General features: G+C 51.6%; 10 protein-coding genes across 10 annotated transcripts in view; 8 read left to right on the forward strand and 2 right to left on the reverse strand.

The window, feature by feature from the left end:
* The first annotated feature begins 276 nt into the window (after positions 1–276).
* STEHIDRAFT_88361 (FAD/NAD-P-binding domain-containing protein) lies at positions 277–3034 on the forward strand. The gene is made up of 13 exons (XM_007298149.1): positions 277–435; positions 488–675; positions 736–819; positions 876–1021; positions 1076–1177; positions 1242–1403; positions 1520–1656; positions 1729–1814; positions 1869–2112; positions 2198–2230; positions 2294–2360; positions 2460–2627; positions 2722–3034. Exons 1-13 carry the CDS (start codon positions 343–345, stop codon positions 2961–2963), a joined length of 1752 nt encoding a protein of 583 aa, XP_007298211.1. The 5' UTR covers positions 277–342; the 3' UTR covers positions 2964–3034.
* A 251-nt stretch (positions 3035–3285) lies between these two features.
* On the forward strand, positions 3286–4438 carry STEHIDRAFT_151077 (uncharacterized protein; the record flags this gene model as incomplete). The annotated part of the gene is made up of 3 exons (XM_007298322.1): positions 3286–3528; positions 3613–3827; positions 3895–4438. The coding sequence occupies 3 exons, from the start codon at positions 3286–3288 to the stop codon at positions 4436–4438; spliced, it is 1002 nt and encodes a 333-aa protein (XP_007298384.1).
* Positions 4439–5942: 1504 nt separating this feature from the next.
* On the forward strand, positions 5943–6425 carry STEHIDRAFT_29478 (uncharacterized protein; the record flags this gene model as incomplete). Its single annotated transcript, XM_007297860.1, has 2 exons — positions 5943–6128; positions 6180–6425. Coding segments are annotated over 2 exons (432 nt in total), but the record flags the coding sequence as incomplete, so codon positions are not given.
* A 1009-nt stretch (positions 6426–7434) lies between these two features.
* STEHIDRAFT_126712 (uncharacterized protein) lies at positions 7435–8123 on the forward strand (the record flags this gene model as incomplete). Its single annotated transcript, XM_007298323.1, has 2 exons — positions 7435–8003; positions 8075–8123. The coding sequence occupies 2 exons, from the start codon at positions 7435–7437 to the stop codon at positions 8121–8123; spliced, it is 618 nt and encodes a 205-aa protein (XP_007298385.1).
* Positions 8107–8454, forward strand: STEHIDRAFT_34408 (uncharacterized protein; the record flags this gene model as incomplete). The annotated part of the gene is made up of 1 exon (XM_007297865.2): positions 8107–8454. A coding segment is annotated over one exon (348 nt), but the record flags the coding sequence as incomplete, so codon positions are not given.
* Positions 8455–8612: 158 nt separating this feature from the next.
* STEHIDRAFT_30428 (uncharacterized protein) lies at positions 8613–9347 on the forward strand (the record flags this gene model as incomplete). Its single annotated transcript, XM_007297862.1, has 1 exon — positions 8613–9347. A coding segment is annotated over one exon (735 nt), but the record flags the coding sequence as incomplete, so codon positions are not given.
* A 2742-nt stretch (positions 9348–12089) lies between these two features.
* STEHIDRAFT_126713 (uncharacterized protein) lies at positions 12090–18839 on the forward strand (the record flags this gene model as incomplete). The annotated part of the gene is made up of 9 exons (XM_007299142.1): positions 12090–12412; positions 12472–12913; positions 12973–14751; positions 14802–14914; positions 14967–15039; positions 15092–17719; positions 17785–18409; positions 18466–18621; positions 18694–18839. 9 exons carry the CDS (start codon positions 12090–12092, stop codon positions 18837–18839), a joined length of 6285 nt encoding a protein of 2094 aa, XP_007299204.1.
* Positions 18840–19351: 512 nt separating this feature from the next.
* STEHIDRAFT_106443 (MFS general substrate transporter) lies at positions 19352–21844 on the reverse strand (the record flags this gene model as incomplete). The annotated part of the gene is made up of 17 exons (XM_007298324.1): positions 19352–19465; positions 19536–19614; positions 19696–19799; positions 19866–19935; positions 20011–20015; positions 20101–20162; positions 20230–20244; positions 20311–20331; positions 20405–20492; positions 20570–20645; positions 20712–20774; positions 20835–21069; positions 21166–21274; positions 21338–21432; positions 21506–21563; positions 21637–21693; positions 21749–21844. The coding sequence occupies 17 exons, from the start codon at positions 21842–21844 to the stop codon at positions 19352–19354; spliced, it is 1347 nt and encodes a 448-aa protein (XP_007298386.1).
* A 452-nt stretch (positions 21845–22296) lies between these two features.
* On the forward strand, positions 22297–23865 carry STEHIDRAFT_164206 (uncharacterized protein). The gene is made up of 7 exons (XM_007298325.1): positions 22297–22563; positions 22622–22690; positions 22756–22866; positions 22928–22975; positions 23035–23189; positions 23313–23417; positions 23524–23865. The coding sequence occupies exons 1-7, from the start codon at positions 22369–22371 to the stop codon at positions 23678–23680; spliced, it is 840 nt and encodes a 279-aa protein (XP_007298387.1). The 5' UTR covers positions 22297–22368; the 3' UTR covers positions 23681–23865.
* Positions 23866–24035: 170 nt separating this feature from the next.
* The window catches only part of STEHIDRAFT_47363 (rotamase-domain-containing protein), a gene marked incomplete at both ends in the record, with an annotated part of 4250 nt that continues 3086 nt past the window's right edge, over positions 24036–25199 (reverse strand). Inside the window, 2 exons of the mRNA XM_007297992.1 lie at positions 24036–24302; positions 24366–24472. Of these exons, the coding sequence (XP_007298054.1) occupies positions 24036–24302; positions 24366–24472 (374 nt within the window). The remainder of the gene's footprint in view (positions 24303–24365; positions 24473–25199) is intronic.

The raw sequence follows: 25199 nt of genomic DNA on the forward strand, positions 1-25199 counted from the left end.
GTATATCTGCATTTTAGGAGTAGCAGCAGCATGTTCGATAACTCCTATCGCGGTTGCACGACCCAAGCGACGCAGGCAAGCAACAGTGAGACGAGCGTTCGGTTCAAAGAGAGAACTCACGGAGGCGGACGGCTTGACGGACGGATCCTTCCCGACGGGGATTTGCCGGAGCTCTTCCCGTCTATCCAGAAGGAGGTTGTTTGTGGCCCGACCACGCCCTCAGCTTGCTGCGAAATTCCCAGCGCAAGACCGTCTACGGTGAGTGAGAGCAGAGAAGGGTAGACTACTTAGCGCGACCACTTATCTCCACTTCTTGTTGCTACTTTTTCCATTTTACTCGCGATGCCAGACGGTTCAGCAACTTCTTACGATGCGCCTCTTTGGCCGAGTGAGAACGCGAGAGGATACAAGATCCCAGAACAGGTCTTTGGAACGGTGAGAGCTTTTCTATTTATGTCGAAGGAATCGATGCTGACAGAGTTCTCAGTTGAAACCACTGAAAGTCATCGCTATAGGTGCTGGCATCTCTGGCATCTCTCTCGCTCACGATGTCCAGGAAAGAGGCCAAGGTATCGACCTCACGATCTACGAGATGGGCAACGACGTCGGTGGGACGTGGTTCTGGAACAAGTATCCTGGCTGTCGGTGTGATGTTCCGTCTGTGAACTACCAGATGTGCGTCAAATTCAGTCTTTCCTGTTCGTTCTTACTCTGACGGATGGCGATGTGGTATAGGTCATGGTCACCGAACCCGGACTGGCCAGAGTTCTATGCGGAGGCGGATGAGATACACAAGTACTACAGGGGCCTCGCGGAAAAGTGCGTATCTTTCTCGCTCTTTTCTTCCATCTCGGTCGTCTAAAATGTTGCGGAAGGTTCGATCTCCTGAAGTACATCCACCTTGAACACGAAGTCATCCGAGCCGAATGGGACGGTCAAGCTCACAGGTGGCGGTTACAAGTGCGACGAGCAGATCAGACGGTATTCGAAGACGATTGCGACGTCTTTATCAATGCTGGAGGTACGGTCCTTCTTCTTGATCCGTGGTCAAGTGCGCGGAGTAACGGTAGACTAGGCGTTTTGAACGCGTGGAAGTGGCCCGATATCAAAGGTCTGCACGACTTCAAGGGCACACTATGCCACACCGCCCGTTGGCCGAAAGATTTAGACCACAAAGGTACGTTCTCTTTATTTTGTTCTACACTCTTCGTCCTCGCGTTCTGACGCTTTATGGTATACAGGAAAGACAGTCGCCGTCGTCGGCTCAGGCTCCTCCGGCATCCAACTCCTTGCCACCATCCAGCCCGAAGTCAAGCAGATTTACCACTGGATTCGCAGCCCGACGTGGATCACGAGTGCGTTCGCGCAGAAGTATGCTGGACCTGGTGGGAAGAACTTCCAATGTACGTCGCAACATGCCTCTTCCTTCGATGTTCGACGATGTCCGCATTTTCTCGCCACAATCGTTCCTGCTATCGTACAAATTCTCATGGCCGATTGCTATGATACCTGTTCATAGATACCGACGAGCAAAAGAAATTATTCGCGGAGGACCCGAAACATTCGCTCAAGTATCGCAAGATGATCGAGTCGGAGCTCAACCAGCGGTTTAAGTTCATTGTACAGGGCACAGCGGAGCAAAAGGCTGCTCTCGAGGTGCGTCCCGATCTCTCTTATCTGTCTTTACGTTTGGTCGTGACTGCCTGACTGATACATATGGATGGCTAGTTTGCGAATGCGGACATGCGACGAAGGCTAGGAGGAGACCAGCGTCTCATCGACGCCATCGTTCCCACCAAATTTGTCGTCGGATGGTACGTCAACTCTCTCTGCTCCCTTTCCCATACTCCAACTAACTACCTCCCCAGCCGTCGTCCAACCCCCGGAAACGGCTACCTCGAAGCCCTCCTCCAACCGAACGTCCACACCTTCACAAACGGCATGCTCCAACGCGTCACGCCCAAAGGCTTCATCGACTCCGAAGGAATCGAACACGAATGTGATATCTTCGTCTGCGCGACCGGGTTTGATACGAGTTTTAGGCCACGGTTTCCGGTTGTGGTGGATGGGGTGAATGTGCAGGAGAGGTGGAGGGAGTATCCTGTTGATGCGGTGAGTTTTTTGTTTGTTTGTGGTTCGATATGAATATGCAAAGAAAGAGAGGGAGATGCTGATGAGGTGCTTGGTTCGGTTGTAGTATATGAGTATCGCGATCAAGGGCGTCCCGAATGTGAGTTTTATCGGTGAAGTCGGGTCATTCTACGATGGGATGTACTGACCTTTTCATTCGCAGTACTTCATGTATTACGGACCTCATGGACCAACGGGTCACGGATCCGGCGCTCCAATGATCGAAGCCTGTAAGCACTTCGCTCCTTTGTACCTTCGCTCAACTCCATCGACAAATTCTCTCCTCTTATACCTGTTCTAATTGCTCACGCACTTGCGTTTGTCAACAGATACACGCTGCTTCCTCCAGATCTTACGCAAGATCCAAACCGAGAACATCACCACCATGACGATCAACCCGAAAGCGGTGGACGACTTCAATGAGCATCGCGAGCTGTATCTCAAGCGCACAGCATGGGCAGGACGATGCAGTAGTTGGTTCAAACCCGGGCCCGATGGTACGTCTCCCATCCCTCCACCATCTCTCCTTCTCTCCCTTTCGCCTAGTTCAGTACGCTAATTCCTACCATGCATTTATTACGACGACCACAGTCGCACCGGTGATGTTCCCCGGCAACCGCATCCTCTTCATCGAGCTCCTCACCAATCCACGCTGGGAGGACTGGGACTACGAATACGGCTACGCGGGCAACCGGTTCGGGTATTGGGGGAATGGGTTCACGATGCGGGAGTTGGATGGGAGGGATACGACGTTTTATTATGGGTTGTTGGAGGATCATGTGGATGAGCAGCCGGATTATGAGGATGTTAGGGCGCTTTATGCGACCAATTGATAGATCATTTAGCGTTCGAAATGTAAGTGTATGTTGGGGTACTTGAGGGGGTATGTTGAGGGATGACTCCGTGGTATCGTTGGGTTGTTTTTGTACTGTTACTATTCGGGGATTGTCTTTATGTCTGCGCATCACTCACGATTGGTGTGGCGGCAGATGAGAACGCGGTCACGTGCTCGTGGGTCAAGACAGTCGCGACTCGCCGTTCTTGCTAGCTTGCACCTTGACGGCTTGACCTTTCGCCCCTTTTTGGCGTAACATGCTTTGAAACCTACTTGATTAAGCCATTGCTGCCAATTCTGTATCGCTCAAGTTCATTGTCATGCCTGGCAAGTCGGCCGACGCTCAGACGGAAGCTCGTGCTAACCTCCAGAAGAAGATAACTGCCCTCATTGGCACGTATCAGCTCCCTCTACCTAGTCAATACCTCGAGGTCCGGGAAGTAAACGACATCACATTGGTGAACAGAATCTCCCATGCGTTCAAGGGCGATTCCTGGATGTCGTGGTTCATCACAAATGAGCTCTGGAGATTGTACCCGAACGAATCTAGCGAACTGTACTCGGTGAGTATCAGTTTTGTCATTTCATATTTAGTGCAGAGTTGTCTTCTGAATGTCAGTCACATCTGTGTCTTTGGAATGTCGTAGCACATACGTGGAGTTCTAGTGTCTAATAAGACTTTCGCTGCTATCATGCGCGTGTACGGTGTTGAGGACTCCAACGGGAAAAGTTCGGCGGACGCGTTCGAGATGTTTGTCTCACTGCTGGTTGAGAAGAGTGGCGAAGATGGCTTGAAAGAGTGGGCTGGACCAACGTTTCTGCCTTTGATGCGAGCCGCTTATGGTGAATGCGGGACATTGAGGTGCGCACGTATCTTCTTCCGCACCGACCTAGGAAGAGACCATAACGTTTGTTCGCGTTCGTGGCAGACAGAAGCAGGAAGATATCCGAACGAGACTGTCACAAGGCTCGGCGACGTCGGTGGCGATAGAAAAGTTGGAGATTATGCTTGGATGCTCAACATGTAGCATCAATGGCTTAGAGGTCATGGACGATACGGAAGAGCAGAACGGTACGAAAGCAAAGACTGTGACGAAGGTGAAGAAAAGCACGAAAAAGAAGCCTCGTAAATCAAGGTCAAGGCCGAAGGCGAAGCAGAACGAAGAGAAGGTGGCTAAGGCTGCGAAGGCTGCGAGGAAAGCTTCAAAGGTGAAGAAGAACCAGGAGAAGGCGGCGAAGGCTACCAAGAGAGCTTCAACGACGAAGAAGAACCAGGAGAAGGCGGCGAAAGCAGCGAAGGCTACCAAGAGAGCTCCAAAGACGAAGAAGAACCAGGAGAAGGCGGCGAAGGCTGTGAAGGCTACCAAGAGAGCTTCAAAGACAAAAAAGAAAGCGAAGAAGGCGAAGCAGAAGTCGACTCGTGCGTCTGTTCTCCTCTCCACCCTCTTGTTCTCTGTCAATATCCGTTGCTAATGTCCAAGATCTCATCGAATAGAGCGCACAAAGTAGTCTCTGCGAAGACACCACTTCCACCTGAAATTGGTCCACAATTCTTTACTACCTATCTCTTCCCTCCCCCTCCCTTCTGGGCTTTTTGAGAACCGCCAGGATTCAAGTCATCATCACTGGCATACGCTTTCGTTCACGTTTCTTGTCATATCTCATCGTTTCTGTCGTCATCTTTCACAAGGACCTTGGTCTGCTATCTTGCTTTTCGAATTGCTCTTGTCGTTTTTACAAGGATCTTGTTCTCTTATCTTGCTTTTGAATTGCTCTCGACTTCAACATAGGCGCCACCTGACAATTATTCTACCTTACCTGCCTGCATCTGTCTTCTGTCTGTTCGACTGAATGCCGATGTTCCTCATGCCACCTCTACTTACGTGCAGGATATGGTAGTCGCACACAAGCACAAATTCAATTCATACAGAGGTATGACTCTGAACATCAGAGGCAGTAAGCTGTTCAGTCACTTCAGATCGTCAAAATCTCCCCCTGCGACGACTTAGCACGTCCCGGCGTCGTGCCCGTCCGTTCTCCAGCGTAACGGGTTTCTATTGGGTTAAGACTTGTTTTCACGAGTCCAATCGTACGAGGCAGATCACTTTCGCCTATCTTATCTTTCTCGCAGTGTCCTCGACGCTCGCGCCTCGCCCATCGAGATGAGTCCCCCGGACGGAGATTGCCGACCTGCGGTTTTAGGGACTTGGCCCGGCGGACGCAGCTCCTGCTCCCCAGCTCCTTCGTCGTCCCTGCAGGTCGGTACATTCTTTTATTACACGCCCTCGGCGTCTTACTGATCCTGATTTATCTTCTTCTTCGTTCTCGCAGGCACACGAGCTATTTTTTCATTGTATTATTCGCATAGCGTTCGCTCTCCGCATCTAAATAATCATTTTTCATCCCACGGAAAATTTTTCACCGACTTATGTCCAATGAAGAACAACTCCCAACCCTCCAAAAGTCCACCATCGACAAGATCACCGTCGAGGTGGAGAAGTTTCGACGATCCCAATGCACCGAAGAAGACGCCATCAGCGTTATCTCAGAGATCGTCTATCTGGAAGGGACAGCTGCCGGTATCGAACCATCCAAATGCCGCAGTGCCTGTAAGAGTTACGTCGAGACCATCAGAGAGATCTCGCGGGATCTCGAACGGCGGGTCCCTTTCGCTTCTCGCCAGACTAGGAATGGACCCAGGGAAGGGGACGACGACGACGGGAGACAGCACCCATCTAACCGCACTGGGAACGACGAGCCATCCGATCCCGCTCTTAGATCGGATCAAGATGCCGCTCGACGCGAGGTTGAGCGACGTCTTCGGAGAGCCCGAGACCAGCTCGAGGATGACGGGGACGAGGAAGACGAGAGACCTTCCAAACGGACCTTCGATGAGAAACTCCTCCCTTGGGTCAGCAGTTCATCCTCCATGTCAATCCTCCCCGCCGCATTGCTTGAAGCCAACAAGCTCAAATCAAATTACCGCGCGGACCTCCCGACTTCCCTCCAACGTCTCCATGACGCCATGGACCTACCCCAATTCCCTCGCCCTCTCTGGAAGGACCTCCTCCAAGGCTTCTATGTGGACTTCGACAAACTCTCGTCCACCATCAGATCCATCAGCGGCGACGCCACTGAACCTAGGCGCCTTGGAGAATTTGAAGTCCATTCCGATACGGTTAAGATCACTCGACGCGTCACAGATAAGCTCGAGTGGATCGAGGCCTATTCCATGTACGCCGAAGCCGTCAAGTTTGCTTTTCCCTGCCGAGAAAAGGAACTCCTCGGGTATGGCCACAATATTGCCAAGCTCTTTGCAGGGACCGCGCCTCGTTTCCACTGCACGGTTCTCGAATACGATCGCGCGATCCGTACTAGAGTCGGCCGATCAAACAACTTCCAACTCACCGATTCAGCCGAGTTCGACGATCTCGCGAAGGCTCACATGTCGCCCATCGGCATTGCCGCCCAATCTATCTTCGGATTCCAGGCCAAACCCTCTTCTGTGCCGAAAGCGCCCAGGCTCCCCACTACTCCCTCCACCGGCGAGATCTGTATACGCTTCAACATGGGCCGCAAACACGGCGACAGATGCCCTCACAAACATTGCTGCTGGCTCTGCCACAGTACCGAACATGGCGAATGCGACTGTCCACAGCGCTCCGGTCCTGCGTGAGACGAAGCGCCCCCGGTACTATCGCAATATGGTCTGGAACACTTCTTCGGCGTTCCTGACTCCATCAAACACAGCCACGTTATTTCTGCCGCCTCTTCCTTCCCCACCCGCTCCTGATGATCCTGCCTTCGCTGTCACTCGGGCCACTATCGCGGCGCACCCCGATCTTTTCAAGATCGTGACGCCCATCAACGCCGATCGGTTCTCTCGTCTCCTCGCACGACACCCGAATCGGCTACTGGTGGCGTCCGTCGTACGTGGCTTCAAAGAAGGATTCTGGCCCTTAATGGATTTGGGCGAAGAAGAGTGGTATACGCGTCCCTTCCCGGAACGTGTTTCTGCGCAGGAGGAGCGCAACTTTCTTATCGCTCAGGTACGGAAGGAGGAAGCGTTGGGGAGGCTTTCCCATGTTTTCTCACGAACAAACGAACCTTTGTGGCCCGGTATGTGCGAAGTACCCGTTCACGCGGTCCCTAAACCGGATTCGGACGACTTCCGCATGGTCATAGATCAATCTGCTGGCCCCGGCGCCCCTAACGACGCAATCCCACGCGACGCTGTTAATATCAAACTCGACAATGTCCAACATCTTGGCCACAACATCCTCGCCACCCGCCAAAGAGGCCTCGTTCCGCGACTTCTCTTCAAGAGCGATGTCGCAGGCGCCTTCCGAATCGGCCCTGCTCATCCGCTTTTTCAGGCTCGGCAAGTTATCACTGTCAATGGAGAGCGACGCGTCGACCGTTGTAATAACTTCGGGAATCGCGCGGCCGGCTATCTCTTTTGCGTCATCATGGGACTGATTCTCTGGATTGCCGAACACGAGTGGGGGATTGAGGGTTTGTTGGCATACGTCGATGACGTTTTCGGAGTAGAGGACGAGGAGGAGTTAGAGTGGTATGAGCCGTACGGAGAGTTTTACCCTCGGAAACAGGCTAGGCTGCTTTGCCTTTGGGATTATATTGGCGTGCCTCACGAGAAGCGCAAGCAGCTAAATGGACGTGCCCTGAAGATCATTGGTTTCCGCGTCGATCTTGACGATCTTTCAATCTCGATCGAGAAGGACTCGCGCCGTCTCCATGCCACGGCCATTCGGGACTTCCTCGCAGTGCGTCATCGGCCCCTGGTGGAGTGGCAGCGTATTCTCGGCTGGGCCAATTGGTTTTTGAACGTGGATCCCCTTCTCCGGCCCGGACTCCAGTCTGCGTACGCGAAGATTCGAGGGAAGAATGCCAGGAACGCGCCAGTGTTCCTGAACGTGGCGGTTAGGAAGGATTTGGGATGGTTTGCGGATCAGGTGGTGAGGTCGCGGGGCGTTTTCATGTTGGAGGTCTCGGATTGGGGTATTGGGGAGGCCGACCTGTGCATCTGGACGGATGCGTCGGGAGTCGGTCTAGGTTTTTGGTGTGGTGAAGAGAAGTTGGGTTTCCAAGCGGAACGTTTCGATTTCCCTCGCGCCGCGGGCGGAATTTTCTACTTTGAAGCATTAACGGTGGTTTCGGCTCTAGAGTGGGCGTGCGCCCGCCTAACGCGCCCGAAACGACTCGTTATCTTTTGCGACAATACCAACGCGGTCAACGTCTTCGACAAACTCAAGGCCGACGAACCGTACAACGACATTCTCTTCTACTCTATCCAACTTCGTCAACACTATGGAGTCGATCTTCGCGTGGTCTGGATCAGAAGCGAAGAGAACCCGATCGCAGATGCAATCTCGCGATTCGATCTCGGAACAGTACGTCGTCATGCACCGGGCGCTCGTATCTTGACATTTCAACCCCCTCGTCTGCCGCTGGGGGCGGCTGGATTATGAGTCTACCAACCCTATCCCCATCGTCCCGGCAATCTCGCCCACCATGGACGATGGAGCGGCTCATCCGTGAACGGGCCATCGACGTCTCGTTCGCGAAAGATAGATCCACAAAAGATTCGTATTCCTCGGCTTGTCAATCCTACATCCATTTCTGCATTATTCACAATTTCCCACTCGACCCAAACCCCGATACACTCTCACTTTACGTCGCCTGGCTCTGCACTTACATCAAGCCCAAATCAGTCGACTCATACCTCTCTGCGATCTGCTCCGAGCTCGAGGATCTCTACCCCGACGTCCGGAAGAACCGGAAATCTCCCCTTGTCAGAAATACACTCACGGGTGCTAAGAAGCGCTTCGGAACGGACACCAACCGGAAAGATCCCCTCGCTATCGAGGACATCATTCGTGTCGCGGAATCTCTATCCGATCCATCTCCCGATGATCTTCTGTTCCTGGCGCTCCTCCTCTGCGCATTCTACGGCGTCCATCGGCTAGGCGAACTCGTCGAACACGACCGTCCTGCCCTACGCGACTCCAATAAAACAATCAAACGCACATCCGTCAAGTTCTACGAGAATGACGAATGTATTTCCTATTGGCTACCAAAACACAAGGCCGACGCACTCTTTGCCGGATCCGAGGTCGTCATCCAGAAGCTTCACGACACTTTCGATCCGGTGCCAATCATTTCCCAGTACATCTCATCTCGAGATAAGCGCTTCCCACTCCACTGCCAGCTGTTCCTCACTTCCGCCGGTCGCCCCCCGACTCGTGCCTGGTTCATGCGGCGCTTCCATCACCATTTCGAAGGCAACGTTAGCGGCCATTCCGCTCGGGCCGGTGCTGCGACGTTCCTCGCATCCCTGGGCTGGTCTCGCGACTTCATTCAGCGGATGGGGAGGTGGAAATCAGACGCGTTCGAGATGTACGTGCGCAAGAATCCCTCACTATTGCAAGCATTTCTCTCTGGCGGCCGCGTCCCTCGCCCGCTCGAAGCATGACGACCTCATCTTCATATCAAAAGTACCAACAACCCCTACATCAACATCTTCATCTCAATAGCCTTATAGGTTGTCCGTCATGCTTGAATTTCACGCCCGGTCGGGCTTTTCTCGGGCGCCCTCCGGGCGCCCACCTCCGGTACTCCCACAACGTGTGCTGCGAGTCGCCTACGTCGATTGGACGTCGAGAAAAAAGAAACGGTCAAACACAAAATGAAAGACCGAATACGAAGTTTCAGTTGGGAGGAAACACCTAGAGAGGAACCGTCGAAGGGGAAAAATTCGACTCCGCCCGTAACACCAGACGGACTCTGGTGGTTGAATTATAGGTTGATAAGCGTCGGGCACGCTTGAGCCGACTAGCGAAGCGGATGATGTCAACGACGGTGGAACAGGTTCAACACCCTTCATGATACTCTGCATGAATAGTGTCCCTTCCGTCTCGCCAGGGATAGTCACCGACATACTGGAAGTATGTGAGGACGAGAAGAGAAGTGGTCGCGTGAGGTGCGGCTGGGACAACAGCCCGCAGATCGTTATCGCTGTGCATCACATCGTCCCCGTTGTTTTTATCAGGCTCGTCGTCTTCGATATCTGTATCCCCTGTGAGTTCAACAATGGCTTTATGACCTGCAAGCGCCTGAGGTTCACGTGGAACATGTACTGTACGACGAGTTTAACGGTTTACTGAGACGATTCAGAAGCCGAAGAGTACGTGACGGATACTGCATGCTGGGAAGAGAGAGAAGACGACAAAATTGTGAACTGGCGTCCATGCTAGTTCAAGAACACAAGGAAGTGAGCCAGACGAAATAAATGAACAAGTGTACCTGATGAATTCGGTTCCCCTTCCCCCCTCGCATCGCTTCGAACGACAGGCGAAGTCATGGCCTCAAATTATGGACGCTATAAAGAACTCACGTACTTACGAAGACAGTACACGATTTATATGAAGATAAAAGACGTACAGTTATAGTATCAGAGAACGGGCGAACGACTATAGCAGCATCTTGATCACAATCGTAGTCAGGTTCAACAATTTGCTTCTTCGCATTCTGCGTCGTCGTCATCGATATCATTACTAGTTGCTGACAATATGAGGCTGAAAGGGTGGATGGGTGAAGTCATGATTACTTACCTCCCGCTCGTTGTTGATTCGGGCTGGAAGCGCGAGGTCAGCGCTATATGGTCCTGGATGGACTTCACAAGCAACTTTAGATTTATTCGTTATTGTAAGATAATAGCGAGGTAGGGTAAGGAAGATGGAGGATGGAAGATGGAAGATGGAGGGCAAGACACGGGGAATAAGTATCATAAGTATTCTTTTCTCGTTGAACGCTCGCGGTCCGGGAGGGTCCGGGGTTGTCCGGAGACGCGTTCAGTCACAACTCGTGACCAAAGTCAACGGTGACTGAACGCGATCCTCCTTCTGCTTAGCTTCTACGACAACAATCTAGCTTTTTGTGAGTTCACTTGGAATTTGGTAGCACATCGAACTTCGAGGATACTTCGAGTAGAGCTCTAACATCACACGGGTCAGTGTACAAGTGATGGCGTGAGAAAGTCTGCTGATCAGCCCAAATTGCCACGTAGTCTTTAGCAGTCATTGAAGACACAGTTTCTGCGAAATTGTATTCGATTCTAACTTCTCATCTCTCTAGGTATATTCCTGCTTTTGACCTTCGCCCGCCTGGATGCCGAAATGTGAGGAGAATGATAGCGCCACCATGCTGTGTGACGCCATCGCGGGTGGCACTCACACAACACTTCCTAGTCCTGCGGTCGACTTTCTTCTCAACTTTATCAAACATGCAGAACATCTAAAAGCAGAAGATGTGGTATGCTTCATGTTTTGCGCGTCTCCATCCATTGCTTGAACGAGAATTGATTGCATTTCCTCCATAAGGCGGTGCTTCTCGACTACGGGAATACATCTTCGGACGCGGATTCAACTCGATCTCCTTGCCTTCTCGTTTACCACAACGCGGTATTTCAAGAAGAACAATGGCTTGAGATTCAGCGTATAGAACATGATGAGCAGGACAATCTCTCGAGGTACGCCCACTTTTCCATATTCGTGATCTTACTTCTCATCCTTCCGGAAACACAGGCCGCCTCGGGTCAACGTAACACGGGCCCTTTGTGTAAGAATACCTCGTGTGAGGTAGAGCATAGAGCTAACTGCTTCGCTTAAAGCTCACAGAAAAGCTCCAAATTCTTTCGGGTTCATACTTGGCGACCGTATCTTGCGCACGCCATACGAGAAAGCCCAACGTGATTCGCCATGATCTTGTTCAGGACCCTACCATACGATCTCAGCTAGGGCCATTCCATCCTTCACTTTTTCCCGTATCTGGGCCGTGGGAGTCGTACCCTGGAACAATTATCCGTGTTCCTCTCGATCAAGACCCCGATATCTCCTTTACCGACATGCACACCTCGCTCGTAGACTTCATGACCGACGAACTCAACATCACCTTGATTTTTTCCTCACACGTCTCGAGGATTGCCATCAAAGTATTCCGGTCTGACGGGACGATTAACAAACTCGCATCCACCACCATAAAATCGCAAAATGGCGACCCCAATACTGTACAGGCAGCGTTCAAGTCGTCATCGCGCACAGTCAAAATGCGCATAGGAGATATTAAGGCGGAGGAGGAATGGAATGTGATGGAATTAGCAGAGGATTTAGAAGATGAATGTGTGAGGGTCATCAGTGAGGAGATTGGTGTTGACGTTCGTGCGTGGCTAGAGCGGGAAGGACTCACTCCACGGATTCGTGTCGCGGTGCCGGTAACTTCGCCGATGGAGCGTGGCAGACTGTTCGACACGTTCCCGTTACCAATCTCGACACCGTTCCCCTTCCATCTCGACGCCCCATTCTCACTTGCCCCTAATAACCATCGCCTACGAGACCCGGAGGAGGTTGTCGAGTCAGCATCTCTCGACGAGTGAATTCTTCTTGCTTATTGTTCAGTTATGATTTTCCTGACTTCAGCACTCTTTTCAGACTGCTCATCGAATGGAACAAGGCTATATTTTCGACGCTCCTTCCCGTTGCGTGGGTGGCAGTCCTCGAAATTGTGGCTATGCAGACCACCCACCCAAATCTCGAGAATTTCTTTGCTTTTTGGCCTTCCATATACGATCTTCATCTCGAGGGCTCGCTTTATTGGACGACTATAGCGGACACTACACTACGACGTATTGTCTCAAACAACGCCACAGTGTGGCCCGCCTTCTCCCCCGATGCGGACTTCTGTTTAACTTTCACGGCTCTCGAAGGGAGCACACTCGTCGCTCCGATTGGCCAGTACGATGACCTTTTGACAATTTTCACTCTTTGCGGAATCCAAATCGTCCTCGCATCTGCCGATGTAGCAATGGTGATGGAACAGGACTCACTTTCGAGATGGCTGATGAGCCCCGATACGGTACACAAAGCACTACTGGTGTGTTATTTTCATTCTGAGGCGATGTACTTAGACTAACGTTTCGATAAAAAAAATAGTCAAAAGTAGATTTACTTGAGAACTTCGACTCCGACGATCGGGGGTCTGTACTTGCGTACTTGGTCCAAAGCGGCACGCTCGAGACGATTATTGGTCTTCCCCTTGTACCCTGCTCCAACGGCGATTTCCTATCACCACGCGCGATCATAGAAGCCGTCAGTCCTCCCATTTGCACCCTCTGCCTCACCGAACAGGAGTTCGAACTCTTCCCAAATATCGTCCAGGACATATACGTCATAGTCGACAATCTCCCTTCGTCGTTCCGCCGCTCTGATCCAAGCGGTGTCGACCTCAGGCCTCTCCAACCAGAAGACATCCAAATGTATATCCAGACGACTCTTACAGGGCTCAGTGGACTATCCGCCGACTCCGAACGATGCGTCCACGCTTGGGTATGGTCGCAGAAGATGTGGGAGTGGGCTATCGAGTGGGAGCGTGGGGACGCTCTATTCGACATCGTTGGGGGTTCGTGCATATTCCCGGCAGCACACGGGTCGTTTTGCGTTCCCAAGGATGGACTGCTTTACTTGCCTGGAATCTCGTTTGAGGCAGAGGCTGCCCTTTTCTTATATGGGGTACCTGTCTTTCTGTCTTCACTCTCCGAAGAAGTCTCGTCGTTCCTCAGGGCGAGAGGGTGCCTTCGTGCGCTTGAAAACGTCAATTGGATTCTGGAGGTCATGGCGGCGTCTACCAAACCTGTAATGGGTGTCGAGTATATGGCCGAACTTCGCCGAACGCTCGCAAGGGCGGTCCACCATGTCAACCTCAGTACGAACCAGAACCGTCTCCTACGTAGCCTCCCTATCTTCCCAATCGTTACACCCAACTCTACCGAGGCCGAGTTAGGATCCATTCCTGAAGACAGCACCATCAAGCTCATTCGTATCGACTATTATGCGGACGACGATCTCGCACCCTCCGTGAAAGCCACCCTTTGTCGACTTCCGCTGTTTATCTTACCTAAAATCCGCACCATCACCTACGTCGTTGACGACGGTATCGCCCCACGGCTCGTTCAGGCTCTCGAACCGAGCCTTCGTACCTTGAACTTCCAAGATCTCGCCCAACTCGCCGTCGAATACTTTCCCCAACAGCCCCGAGAGCTACAGAAGCTTATTCTCGATCAAGTTCAGCACAGGAGAGTCCTCTTCTCCGCCGACTTTCTTCAGCAGTTGGCATCTTCTGCCTTCCTCACCGTAGGAGACAATTCTCTTCGAGCTCCCGCGCGCGTCGTCCACCCTGATTCGGACTTTGCTCGTACCGTTCTTCACCAAAATCATCACCAATATCCGCGCATTTCTGACGATCTAGATCGCGCGATCATCGACACTCTCGGAGATATGGGCATGCTCGCCGTCCAATCTGGTCCTCTCGACGAGCCGTACATCGAGGAAGAGTCCGACGACGGCGGCGCGCTTCCTACTGTACCAATGGCGGAAAAACTCACCACCAGGATTTCGAACGCACTTCGGCAATACAGCATCGAACAAACCATCACGGAGTTCCTTGCCAACGCCATCGATGCTGGGGCTCGAAAACTCGATATCCTCATCGACGAAACCACTCAGTACCACTTATCGCGACCCGAGTCGAAAGAATTTCCACCGGCGATGACGCAGCTTCAAGCTGGCGCGGGGTTGATCATACACAATAATGCCGTGTTTACGATGGAGGATTTCGAAGGGATTCAGAAGATTGGTGAGGGTAGTAAGCGGTGGCAGGCGGGGAAGATAGGGCGGTTTGGCCTGGGAGCATTAGTGGCCTTCCATTATACCGAGGTACCTTTCACATTCCACTGGCCAAGTGGGTTGCTTACAGTTTGGAATAGGTTGTGATGGTGATCTCCGGCGAATATGTACTCTTCCTGGACCCGTCGAAGAAGTACGTCTCCAAGTCCCTCAACAAGACGACGCGGATGATGAAGATCAAGGGCCTTCGTCGGTAAGAGATATTGGATGCTTGAGCTTTGTGTTCTGTACTGAACTTGATTTAGATCACCTATGAGGTATCTGGAACGCTTTCATGGGCTGTTCGGGTTCTCAGCCGATCACGACGTGTATCCCCAGGTATGTACTGCGCTCCTATGTCTGCTTCTCGGCTGGAATATTTCGGTGGCAGACAATCTTCTGGTTGCCCTTCCGCAACGTCGAGCAAGCCAATGCAAGTGAAATATCGAAGATACCCATAGCTCTAGCTGATGCCTTGGAGCAAGTAAGGCATTACTACGAGATCTCACAGGAGTCGACCCTATTCGTCCCGATTGAGGCTCTTTCAGGCCAATATCGCGAGGCCAGTAGTCATATCGAGGAGTTATGGTCGGTCAAAGCGGAACGTAAACACACCAAGAAGGACGGTGTGACGCATGGTCGATTGGTTGTCCATTCGTCCCTTCGTCACGCAGATACATGGCTCACGGTCTCGAGGGCCCTCCCCAAGGCCGACTTCCCCGCAGAATTCCATTCCCTCTTCGCCAAGCACCTCCTTCCCGAAACGTTGACCGTCGCCCTGGCTGCGAATCATAATTCCATACTATCTCGCTCAAAGCTATTTTGCTCCCTTCCGCTCCCCATCACGACCCAGTTCCCCGTTCATGTTCACGCTTCATTCATCCTCGCAGACGACCGACGCAGCATTCGATTCGACAGCGGAATATCCAACGGCGAGTCCGAGTTCAACAGGTGGCTTTTATCCGAGGCCGTCCCCGACCTATATCTCTCTCTCCTAGAGTCGTGGCCAAGTTCCTTGCAGGAAACGAAGCTGTGGCCAAACCCTTCGGAATGCGTTGATCCCTTGGCTAAGACCATGGCTCTCGCGCTATATAAAGCCTTGGACGCATCTCGTGCCCGTGTCTGCGAGACTGTTACGAACGTTCGCGTCCCTCCGTCCGATGCAGTTCTTCTTCGGCATGTATCCCCAAAGGTCGCGAAGGTGCTACTCATGCTCTTCCCTCCAAAACTCGTTCAACTTCCCTCTGCATGGCGAACAATTACGTTCAAGTCTATCCCTAGCATCGACCCAACCTTCCTGCGTCAAGCGATCAGTACACCCTCGACAGCACGGTTTCTCTCACTCTGGGATCTAGGCAAGGTCACCCCAAGCGACGTAGCGGCGCTACTCCAATATTTTTCCATCAAGGACGTTTTTCACTTATTGGTCGATCTTCCGCTCCTTCCCCTCGCGAACCAAACCCTTGGCATCTTTGTAACTCGGACTTCAAATTATCGACACTACATTCTACGCGGTAGTCAATCCGTCGCCGTCGATCTCTTCCCGAAGAGCACCAGTCTCTTTGTTCTGGGCGACATGGAGGGGTTTGACGCCACCGCATTGCTCGGCAAAGGCTTGAACGTTGATCCTCTATCGGACGAACTGCTCGCCAGCCTCATCAAGGAGCGAATTTCCGTTTACGAAGAAGACAAAGTTCTCTCAGAAAGGGACTCTCAATGGACGCAGTTACTCTGGAAGCATATTTCCAAGGTCGACAGCGGCTCCCTCGTCTCGCTCATTCGAGATGTTCCTCTCGTCGCCGCGTCTGGTCATGACAGGGTTGTCCACATATCTCTGTTGAGATGTCGCGACGGAACTGTTCTACCGTTTCCTGACAATCTCCGAAACCGTGACACCGTCGCAGCTGCCTTGAAGCACCTAGGTGCGCTGATTGTCGGGAGAGCGTCTTTACCCCCGCGATTACGGGACGAGCTGCCATTCATGCATTTCAACCTCTACACACTACTCCGTTTCTTCTCCCACAAATCGGCCGCTGGGCTTGAGGAGGAATTCGCTGGGTTAGCGAGAGATGAATGGAATGCCTTAGCAGCGCATCTGAGAGATGTGCTGTTCGGAGCAGAGCTTTCTCGCCAACAGCGCGATCTGGCTCGTCTTCTTCCTATCTGGCCAGGCATCGAATCATCTGCAGAGGACGGGCAGGGTCGGGAAGTGCTACGCTCGACGAGATCATCACACATGCTCCCAGCGGTCATCCCGCTAGATGTCGCATTGCCGTTCTTGACCAGCACTGTGAATTATATCGGGTTCAATACCACGGTGCTTAACGTGCTCGACGTCAAGTCTCTAACATGGGCGCAGTTTCGAGAGATGCTAGTGTTTGAACAGACCCTTAGTCACGATGACATCAATCTCTACCGTCCTCTACTCCGAATCTTGGTTCGACACGTATCAGACAATCGGCCCATCCCTGTCCCAAACACCAACGGCGATATGCGATACAGCGACAAGTTATATTGCACGTTCGTCGATCTCTTCCGTATGGCGCTCGAAACAAGACCGGAGCTATTCATACATCCATCACTACGCGCTGAATTTGAACATCCCCTTTACCCTTTCGGCACACGAGCAGCCGTCACCTTCGGGACCTTCAAAGTCTGCATACAGGCTATCCACGACACGCCACCGGGCCACGTCGGACTTTATTCATTGCTCGAGAGAGCCATGGAGGCATATCGCTGGTACAACGACGATGGAGTCCTACAGAAATCGATCGTGGCCGATGAAGTGGACAATATCCGGTTCGTACCTCGGTCGCTCAACAGGAAGCGTTCACCGGATTTTCCGCTGGTTGAATTCGTGAAGGAGTTACCGGAGGTTGTGGCACCACGGGAGTTGTTGTTAGACGCATTCGAGGCGGTTGCCTGGACGCAACGAGCACTATTCCGAGAAGATTTGCGGCCAACGGATATATTATTGTTGAGACATAAGGGCTTAGGAGTGCCAAAGATTGACGAAGTTGCAAGTCTTGTTTCCTCTTGCTCGCGTTATTGTGACTGGGATACTAATATTGCTTGTAATTATAGGCCGAACATCTCCATGTTCTCGCGACTGAAGTCGCCCCTGCCCATCCATTCCATACCGACGTCATCTCAGACCTCAGAGCGGCATACAAGTACCTCATGGATCAAGAAACGAATCCCGGAGAACAGCACCCGCTTCACGAGTACATGGATGAGCCTTTGTTTCTCAACGTCGATGACCCCACTCGAGAATGGACGTTCTCCTCTGCATTCGACATACTCATCAACGCCCCCGAAGGCGGGGATTTGGCTCCCGCTCGTCGATTTTTGCATCCTTACGAAGACCTTCTTCTTCGGGTTGGTACGAAGCGGCTCAAGCCACCAACTTCATCGCGTGTCCCCGGTTCCTCTGCTACTTCAAACCTGGAACACGGTGTGGGCGGCATGTCGATGCAATTCATTGAGATGAGGCGCAATAATTATTTCACAGATGTTGTGCTCATCGACAACGAAGGGCGAGAGCATGGAGCGCACAGGATGGTATTGGCTTGTCACGGCGATCATTTGAAAGCGATGTTCCTCAGAGAGAATGGTATGATGGAAGGGAGGACGGATGCGCATCCTGGTGATCCGGTGAAGGTTGATTTGAGTGACATGTATTCCGGTGCATGTGTGGAGAGTGCACTCGGTTCGTCGTTTCTTTCGTTGATAATTTGGCGCAAAGTTCACTGAATCGGTCCACAGACTATTTCTACACCGGCCAACTCTCTGATGAGGTGCAAGACGTTCAGGTCTTGGCAGACTTGCTGGATTTATCCGAGTACTGGAACGTTCCCCATCTCCAAGCGCTCACGGAAATGCGAATGATAAGCCATATAACGCCTTGGACTGTTGATGCGTGTAAGTCCTTGCCACTCTTCCTTCCCTCGTTCTCTCATTGAAGATATCCTTTCCATCCATCGGGCGCGATAGTCTATGACCACGCAGATACTCATCGAGCCAAGACGCTCATGGAGGCATGCACCGAGTACAAGGAGGTTAATGCGGAGATATTGAGTACACTGGAACCACCACGTTCGCAAGTCTTGACTCAAGTGAAGCGCGAGTCGCAGGAGTAGAAAGGGGGCGTTGTATGCTCGAAATGGAGGAGCTTTGTGTTTCGTCATGCTTTGTTGCTTTATATCTTGCTTTGGATATTTCTGTGCTTTTAGCTGGATTGATTTACAATATATATTCTGATGTATATACTGAAACTCGAAGTTGGCTCGAAGCCATCGTTCGCCACAGCTGGGCCACATCAACCACGACTAGGAGCTCGATCAGCCATGAACGAGCCCGGTTCTAGACGATATACCGGAAATACGGTGAACGATCTGCTGCGTCGGCCCTGTTCATAGGACGCGTTAGTACTCCGCATACGTGGAGGGAGAGAACAAGGAACACCAACAGTTTCTTCTCGTCCCAATCCCTCGCGATCTCCTCTTGTGTGAGCGCGTCTCTTCGCTTGTTGATCCGTGTATACACAATCTTGAGCCAAATCGCGCAGACAATACCCATGACAGCGAGGCCGAGGGTGACACCTGGATAGACAACGTAACCTGAACGGCGGTTGGCAAGAAGGAGTGGGACTTTAAGGCATACCGTATCCAGTGTGATACCTCGGCGATTCACGAGTGAGATAGATGTTGGACGCAATGAGGCCGCTCAGGTTCCCGATACCCATGAGCATGCCCATCGAGATGACCTATTAGACGCAAGACACTCAGCGAGAGAAATAACGATAGAAGTGAAAAGCTTGAAGGAGGATGATATACCTTCTTATACCCGATCACGTTATTCGCACACCACGAAATACTGCTAGGTACGGGACTGTATGACGCGAGGACAATCAAACTAGTACGCGTTGCAAGTTGAGAACCATCGATTAGTTGAGGCTTTATGAAGAACGGAATAACCGAAACAAAAAATACATACATAAGACCGAAGAGATTCACACCGACCAGACCGCTCTTGCCCGCGGTCGCAAGACATAAGACTACGCCGACGACAGCGACACAGAACGGAATCAAGATATGTAGCTATACAATCAAGTTAGATGATTATCGATCATGCCATAACGCAAAGAAAGAGCAAAGAGAACTTACGAATCGACTCTGCCGCCGGTCACCGAGCCAGCTGTTGAAGTATGTGACGCCACATGCGGCGGCGTAGATCCTAGACGAGTAAAGCGTACGCGTGTTAACGCTATCAAAAAAAGAGACCAACTATGTCCCAGAAGTGCATACTTACGGAACCTGGATACCGTGAAAAAAGGTGAGTTAGTGGCTCAGATGGTGAAGGTAGAGGAGGGTCAGAGGGAGGGAAAAGAAAAGCACGTACGGGAACGAGGTAAGATTCGATAGTGGTGAACTTGAGTGATTTAAGGATGACGGGAAGAGTGACTAGATAGAAGATCGAGATATTAGCAACTCTATGGGAAGCTTTCTCATGTTAGCGAAGACGACGTACATGAGATCGACACGCCTACGACATCAATATCCCAGCGGCATGGTCAGTATCTATGTGATGAACATAGAGAAAAGGGCGCACCGATGGCGCTATGCGTGATAACTATACCCCGATGGATCCAAATCAAAAAGTCTTTTCAGCAACCAATCCAGAGAATAATTCAGGACGTACTCACAGACCCCAATCTGCGGAATCATCTGCCAGTCACTGAATGCCATCTTGACGTACTTCCAGTCGAAATGTTCCGCCGGAGGGATCACGCCCTGCGTAGTAGTCCAGGATAATCAGTCCTCTCGAATGCCGGTTACCAGATTAATGGACAAGGAGTCGGTGAACGTACAGTGGTACTGTATCGCTGACGGAGTATGAGGAACCGACGTTCTTCGTCGGTGAGCCATTTACCGGAATGAGGTATGCTGTAGAAACACGTCAGTACAATGTAGCGGTATGGACAAGTACAGTGAACGAATTTAGCAGCTTACCTGTCTAAGACAATGAGCGGCCCCAAGAGACCAACAAGCACCGTAATCAAGCCCTCGATCAAGCTATCATGCACCAAGTCAAATGTCAACATTCACCGCTTGATTTTTTCTTCATAAACTCACAAAATCCACCTCCACCCCTCCATCCCGGCCTTCCCATCCAGAAAGCTGATTCCGTACGCCAGTATGCCCGAGAACGCGCCGGCGATACTGGCAGAGCAGAAGAAGATGCTGACGCGGGAGGCTAACTCGGTGCGAGAGTACCAGGTCGAGAGTGTGTAGCCGGCAGCGGGGAACATTCCGGATTCGGTGATACCGAGGAAGATGCGGGCAACTTGAAAGCCATGGTAGGATTGGACTGTGAAGAAAAGAGGGGTATAGACGTTGGTCTCGATAGCGAGAAGAGAATGAAGGAGATATGATATTTGAATGGAGGCGAGATGGAGGGACGCACTGAGCGAGGTAAGCGTCATAACGAGACCCCAAGAAAGCGTCATTGCTGAAATGTACCACTTCGGGCGGAACTTCTTGAGCGCGATTTGGGAGGGGATCTCGAAGACGATCTATGGTCCAGTTTAACTCATCAGCTCTCCGTGGCGGTGGATTTTGAGTGATACTCCACCTACATAGAAGACGTAGAAACAGGAAAGAGCGGTGTTGTACTGCGCGTCGGTCATGGGGATGGTCGTGAGTAGACCAGCGACCTTTGCATTTCCAACATCTGTGCAAAGGGAGGTCAATGAGAAACTATGGTTGTATCCAATAGGAAGAAAAAAATCAGAATAACAACTTACTTCCTCTGTCGAGGAACGAAAGCAGATAGAGCAGCGCAAAGACTGGGATGAGGCGAAGCTGTAAATTGATGTGGCGCGCCATGTTGGTCTCAGGTAATCAAGACGTCTCGATGAGTGGTGAAGATACTCACATCCACTTTCCAAAGAAGTTTCCGGAGCACAGGGCCAGTATACTTCGCATTCAGAACCTGTACAGTCGAGTTAGAGATGTGACCAACAACGTCTCGCGATGCCGAAACCGACTTTAAAGTCCTCGAGCTCCTCCTCGTACATCGACGCTCCCTGGATGACGACAGACGTCTCTCCGTCATTCTTCTTCTCGTTGTCTGACTGCGACATTTCTAAGCAAGACCTAGCGACAGAAGCGACGTTGGACCGAACACGTCGCAGAAGAAGAGAGGGACGGGCTCTTGCCTTGCGCTTTATATAGGCCTGCAAATGTTGCGCGATAGCTCAAGTGCTCACGCTAGGTTATCGCTAGGCGCCCGCTCGTCTACGGTCTGCTATCATCGTCAAGTATATCTTCTCTGAGCAGAGCAGGATATCATGAAGCTCAAGTCGATACGAGCTCGGGTTCTTCGTTATCGTGGAATGAGTGAAGAAAGATCCGGCTGATGGGCCACCGTTGTTCAATAACGGGTGGGCCTGCTACGGTGCCACTCCCGCCCGACTCGGAACCTTCCCGCTGATGTTCGAATTTCGTGAACTCACGGCTTTCTTCCCGACTTTCCTTGCATGGCTGCCTTCGTACTCTTCGAGGAGCTTGGATGCTATGATTGTATCTTCTTTGGATCGTTACTAATCTCACGGGCTCCTCTGGATATCTCTTTGAAGAGTTCGAAAACACTGGACACGGAACTGTGATGACTCGTGAAACATTGACGCTCTACCAGCTGGGGTACAACGCGGAGACACCGATGTCGATGGCCCCTCACGTCTGGAAGACACTGCTGCCGTTACGAAGACTAGGAGTCGAGTTCAAGCGCGAGCTTGTTACACTTACGCAACTTAGGGAGGAACTTCCGCAGAAGTTAGGGTATGAGAAAGTTACCCTGCCGGTGCGTGTATCAATCTCCAGCAGAAGGAGTTACACTCACGAATGAGTCGATTATATAGACCTTGTTGATAACGGCAGAGAATGGAAGTACGTCGACGGTCATGGACTCGTATCGCATTGCACAGTACGTGAGTCAACTTCCTGTCAATATATATCGCGAGTGTTGGAATTGACTGTTCGGCTGGCATCGTAGCTCGAGCAACGATTCGCAGCGTCAACGGTATCGCTGTTTGCACCAGCGTGTGACGGCCCACCAGAAGATGTGATAGCCGGACGAAACTTTGCAAGGTTTATGGAAGAATTCGTAGGCCCAACCCATACATCTCATTTGTTTGTTAACTTGAGTTGACTTGAACGTTGCATAGGTCGACAAAGATCTTGCACATGAACTCCGACCGTGTGTTTTGCACACTGTATGCCCTTCGCTTTATGTTGATTATGGTATCTCCCTGATATCGTGTTACACCCCTAGTCTTACGCCACATTCGCCACAGAAGGACCGATGCACGACCCTAAGAGCCGTGCCCACTTCCTGGCAAAATGTGGGCAGGATAAGATGGATGAGCTGACGGCTTGTAACTCAGACTTGGCCTGGAAGGAGGACCAGTATGCGAAAGCACGGAAACAGTGGGTCTCCATTGCATATATATTGCCCTTCCTCGCCGCTTCCGCCCTATAACCGTCTTCTCTACGACGTTCTCTTTTCATGGTGACGTCAGTGCGCTGACCATGTTTTGATCTTTATGGCAGAATGGGAATCATCAATTCCATACTTAAAGAACGCTTCGAAGCTGGTATAGAGGACATCTTCCTCGCGGGCGCTAAACCTACCCATGTCGACTTCGTCATCTTCGCGTACGTTCCCTTCACAATCCCTCTATCCGTCTCTCCACTTCGCCTCAGCGTCTTTCTGTCCTCTGAAAACGCCAACTGAATCCTCCTTCTGCTGATAATCGAACAGGTTCTACCCCTACTCTCTTACGAACTCCGATCTCGTCCGTAATACATGGCGGCACCCTTCACTTCCTTATATCGGAAAATGGCTGGATGCGATATTTGACAGCGGTTTGGTGAGAAGGGAGGAGCTTTGGCCGGAACCTGATGTCACACGAGAGTAGGAACCTCCGGGTACATTCATCCTTCCGAAGGCTAAAGGTATGGTGTACGAATCTGTACAGGTACCGGTTGTAGGCAGTGGGTTAAGTCGGAGGCGGCATCGGTGTTTTGGCCATGACGGTCCGATGCATCTGTATGGACAATTTTCTGTTACTTTTCAGGGAGGAATACACGGCCATGGAGCGCCCCGTTCTATCTTTTCGGACGGTATCTAATGAACCAATGGGTTCTACTCTTCCAAGTTTCCAAAACAACATCGGTAACATTGAATAGGCTGTGATTGAGCTGCGAGTGCTACGTATTATTACAAACAATGAGATCTTCCCTTCGGCCGTCCTTTGGGCTCTTTCCTACCTCTCAACCCGTCCTCATGATGAGATGAACCCCGCTGTCTGAGCTTACCACCTCGCTAATCTGCCCCACCTGGAGAGCAAACGCAGCATCTTCGAAAGATTTCTGCATTTGTCCAGGCTTGAACCAGCCAAGATCTCCGCCGTGATCATGAGAGGAGTCATCGGAGTGAACACGAGCGAGGTCAGCGAACTTGGAAGCAGATCCGTTGATCTCATTGTTGTACGCTATGAGCAAAGCGATTGCCTTTTCCTTGGAGCGCGTGATATTAGGCTAACAAAGGATCGGACTCGTCATTCAGTCACAAATGAGTAGACCGCATTGGGACATTCGTACCTCCTTCCAACTCGAGGGCCTCCTACTGCCGCTGTGCTTCACGAGCAGATGGCTAGCACGAATGCGTGACGGCCGCCCCCCGTCTCCACCTCCCAAATATTCAGCCGCTCCCGGAAGAGCATGAACCTGTTCCCGAGTAAGACTAGCTATGTACAGACCTGGCGGCTGCGTCGCAGCGAAGCGTGCAGCCACAGCGGAGGTGGCGTTCGTCACATATGACTAAGCGTGACTGAGCGCGAAGGCGACGCGCGTCGTGCTCTTGTCGCGTCGTGTCCTGCGAGCCAAACGACGAGATCCTCTACGCTATTCCTGGTGTTGTTGCACATCTTTCTCTTCTTCTTCTTCTTCCCATGTCGAACGCGGACTGGGGTACAGCCAAGAAGCCGAATGATCACTGTTGGCGGCTTATTCGGGAACTGGAGAAGCGAGAGAATGCAAAGGTCATCTATGGTCTCCGACCGGGTGAGGTGTGTACTGTTCGGTCCTAGCATTTTGTACTCTATCTTACATGATTGTTCCTCCAGAAATCATCTGGAGAGACTAAAATCACTGTCTGTCAACGTATGGCTAAAGCTTTGTGGCCCAACTGTACCGATCTTGTCCGAGCTGGACAGCAGGTCAAGACGAAGTGCGAGAGGTACGCCATGCTCACCTTGCGCTATCCTCTCTCCCTCATTTTGTTGTGTGAAGCTTGGCAAAGGTTTATAGAGAGAAGTCGAAGGGTATTAAGGAAACTGGTGGAGGACTAGAAGGTCATGAGCAGGGCACAGAGGTCTTGATGGAGTTCTATGTCCCTGCTCATGGCCCTGATCATGACACCCCGGAGAAGTACAC

Source organism: Stereum hirsutum, assembly GCF_000264905.1.
Source record: "Stereum hirsutum FP-91666 SS1 unplaced genomic scaffold STEHIscaffold_1, whole genome shotgun sequence".
Classification (NCBI taxonomy): Eukaryota; Fungi; Basidiomycota; class Agaricomycetes; order Russulales; family Stereaceae; genus Stereum; species Stereum hirsutum.

Coding starts and splice junctions, on each gene's coding strand:
- STEHIDRAFT_88361 (XM_007298149.1), top strand. CDS start 343: ATGCCAGACGGTTCAGCAACTTCTTACGATGCGCCTCTTTGGCCGAGT. Junction 2,231..2,293: donor CGATCAAGGGCGTCCCGAAT/GTGAGTTTTATC, acceptor TTTCATTCGCAG/TACTTCATGTATTACGGACC. Junction 2,628..2,721: donor GTTCAAACCCGGGCCCGATG/GTACGTCTCCCA, acceptor CGACGACCACAG/TCGCACCGGTGATGTTCCCC.
- STEHIDRAFT_164206 (XM_007298325.1), top strand. CDS start 22,369: ATGACTCGTGAAACATTGACGCTCTACCAGCTGGGGTACAACGCGGAG. Junction 22,691..22,755: donor CGTATCGCATTGCACAGTAC/GTGAGTCAACTT, acceptor CTGGCATCGTAG/CTCGAGCAACGATTCGCAGC. Junction 22,976..23,034: donor GACCGTGTGTTTTGCACACT/GTATGCCCTTCG, acceptor TTACACCCCTAG/TCTTACGCCACATTCGCCAC.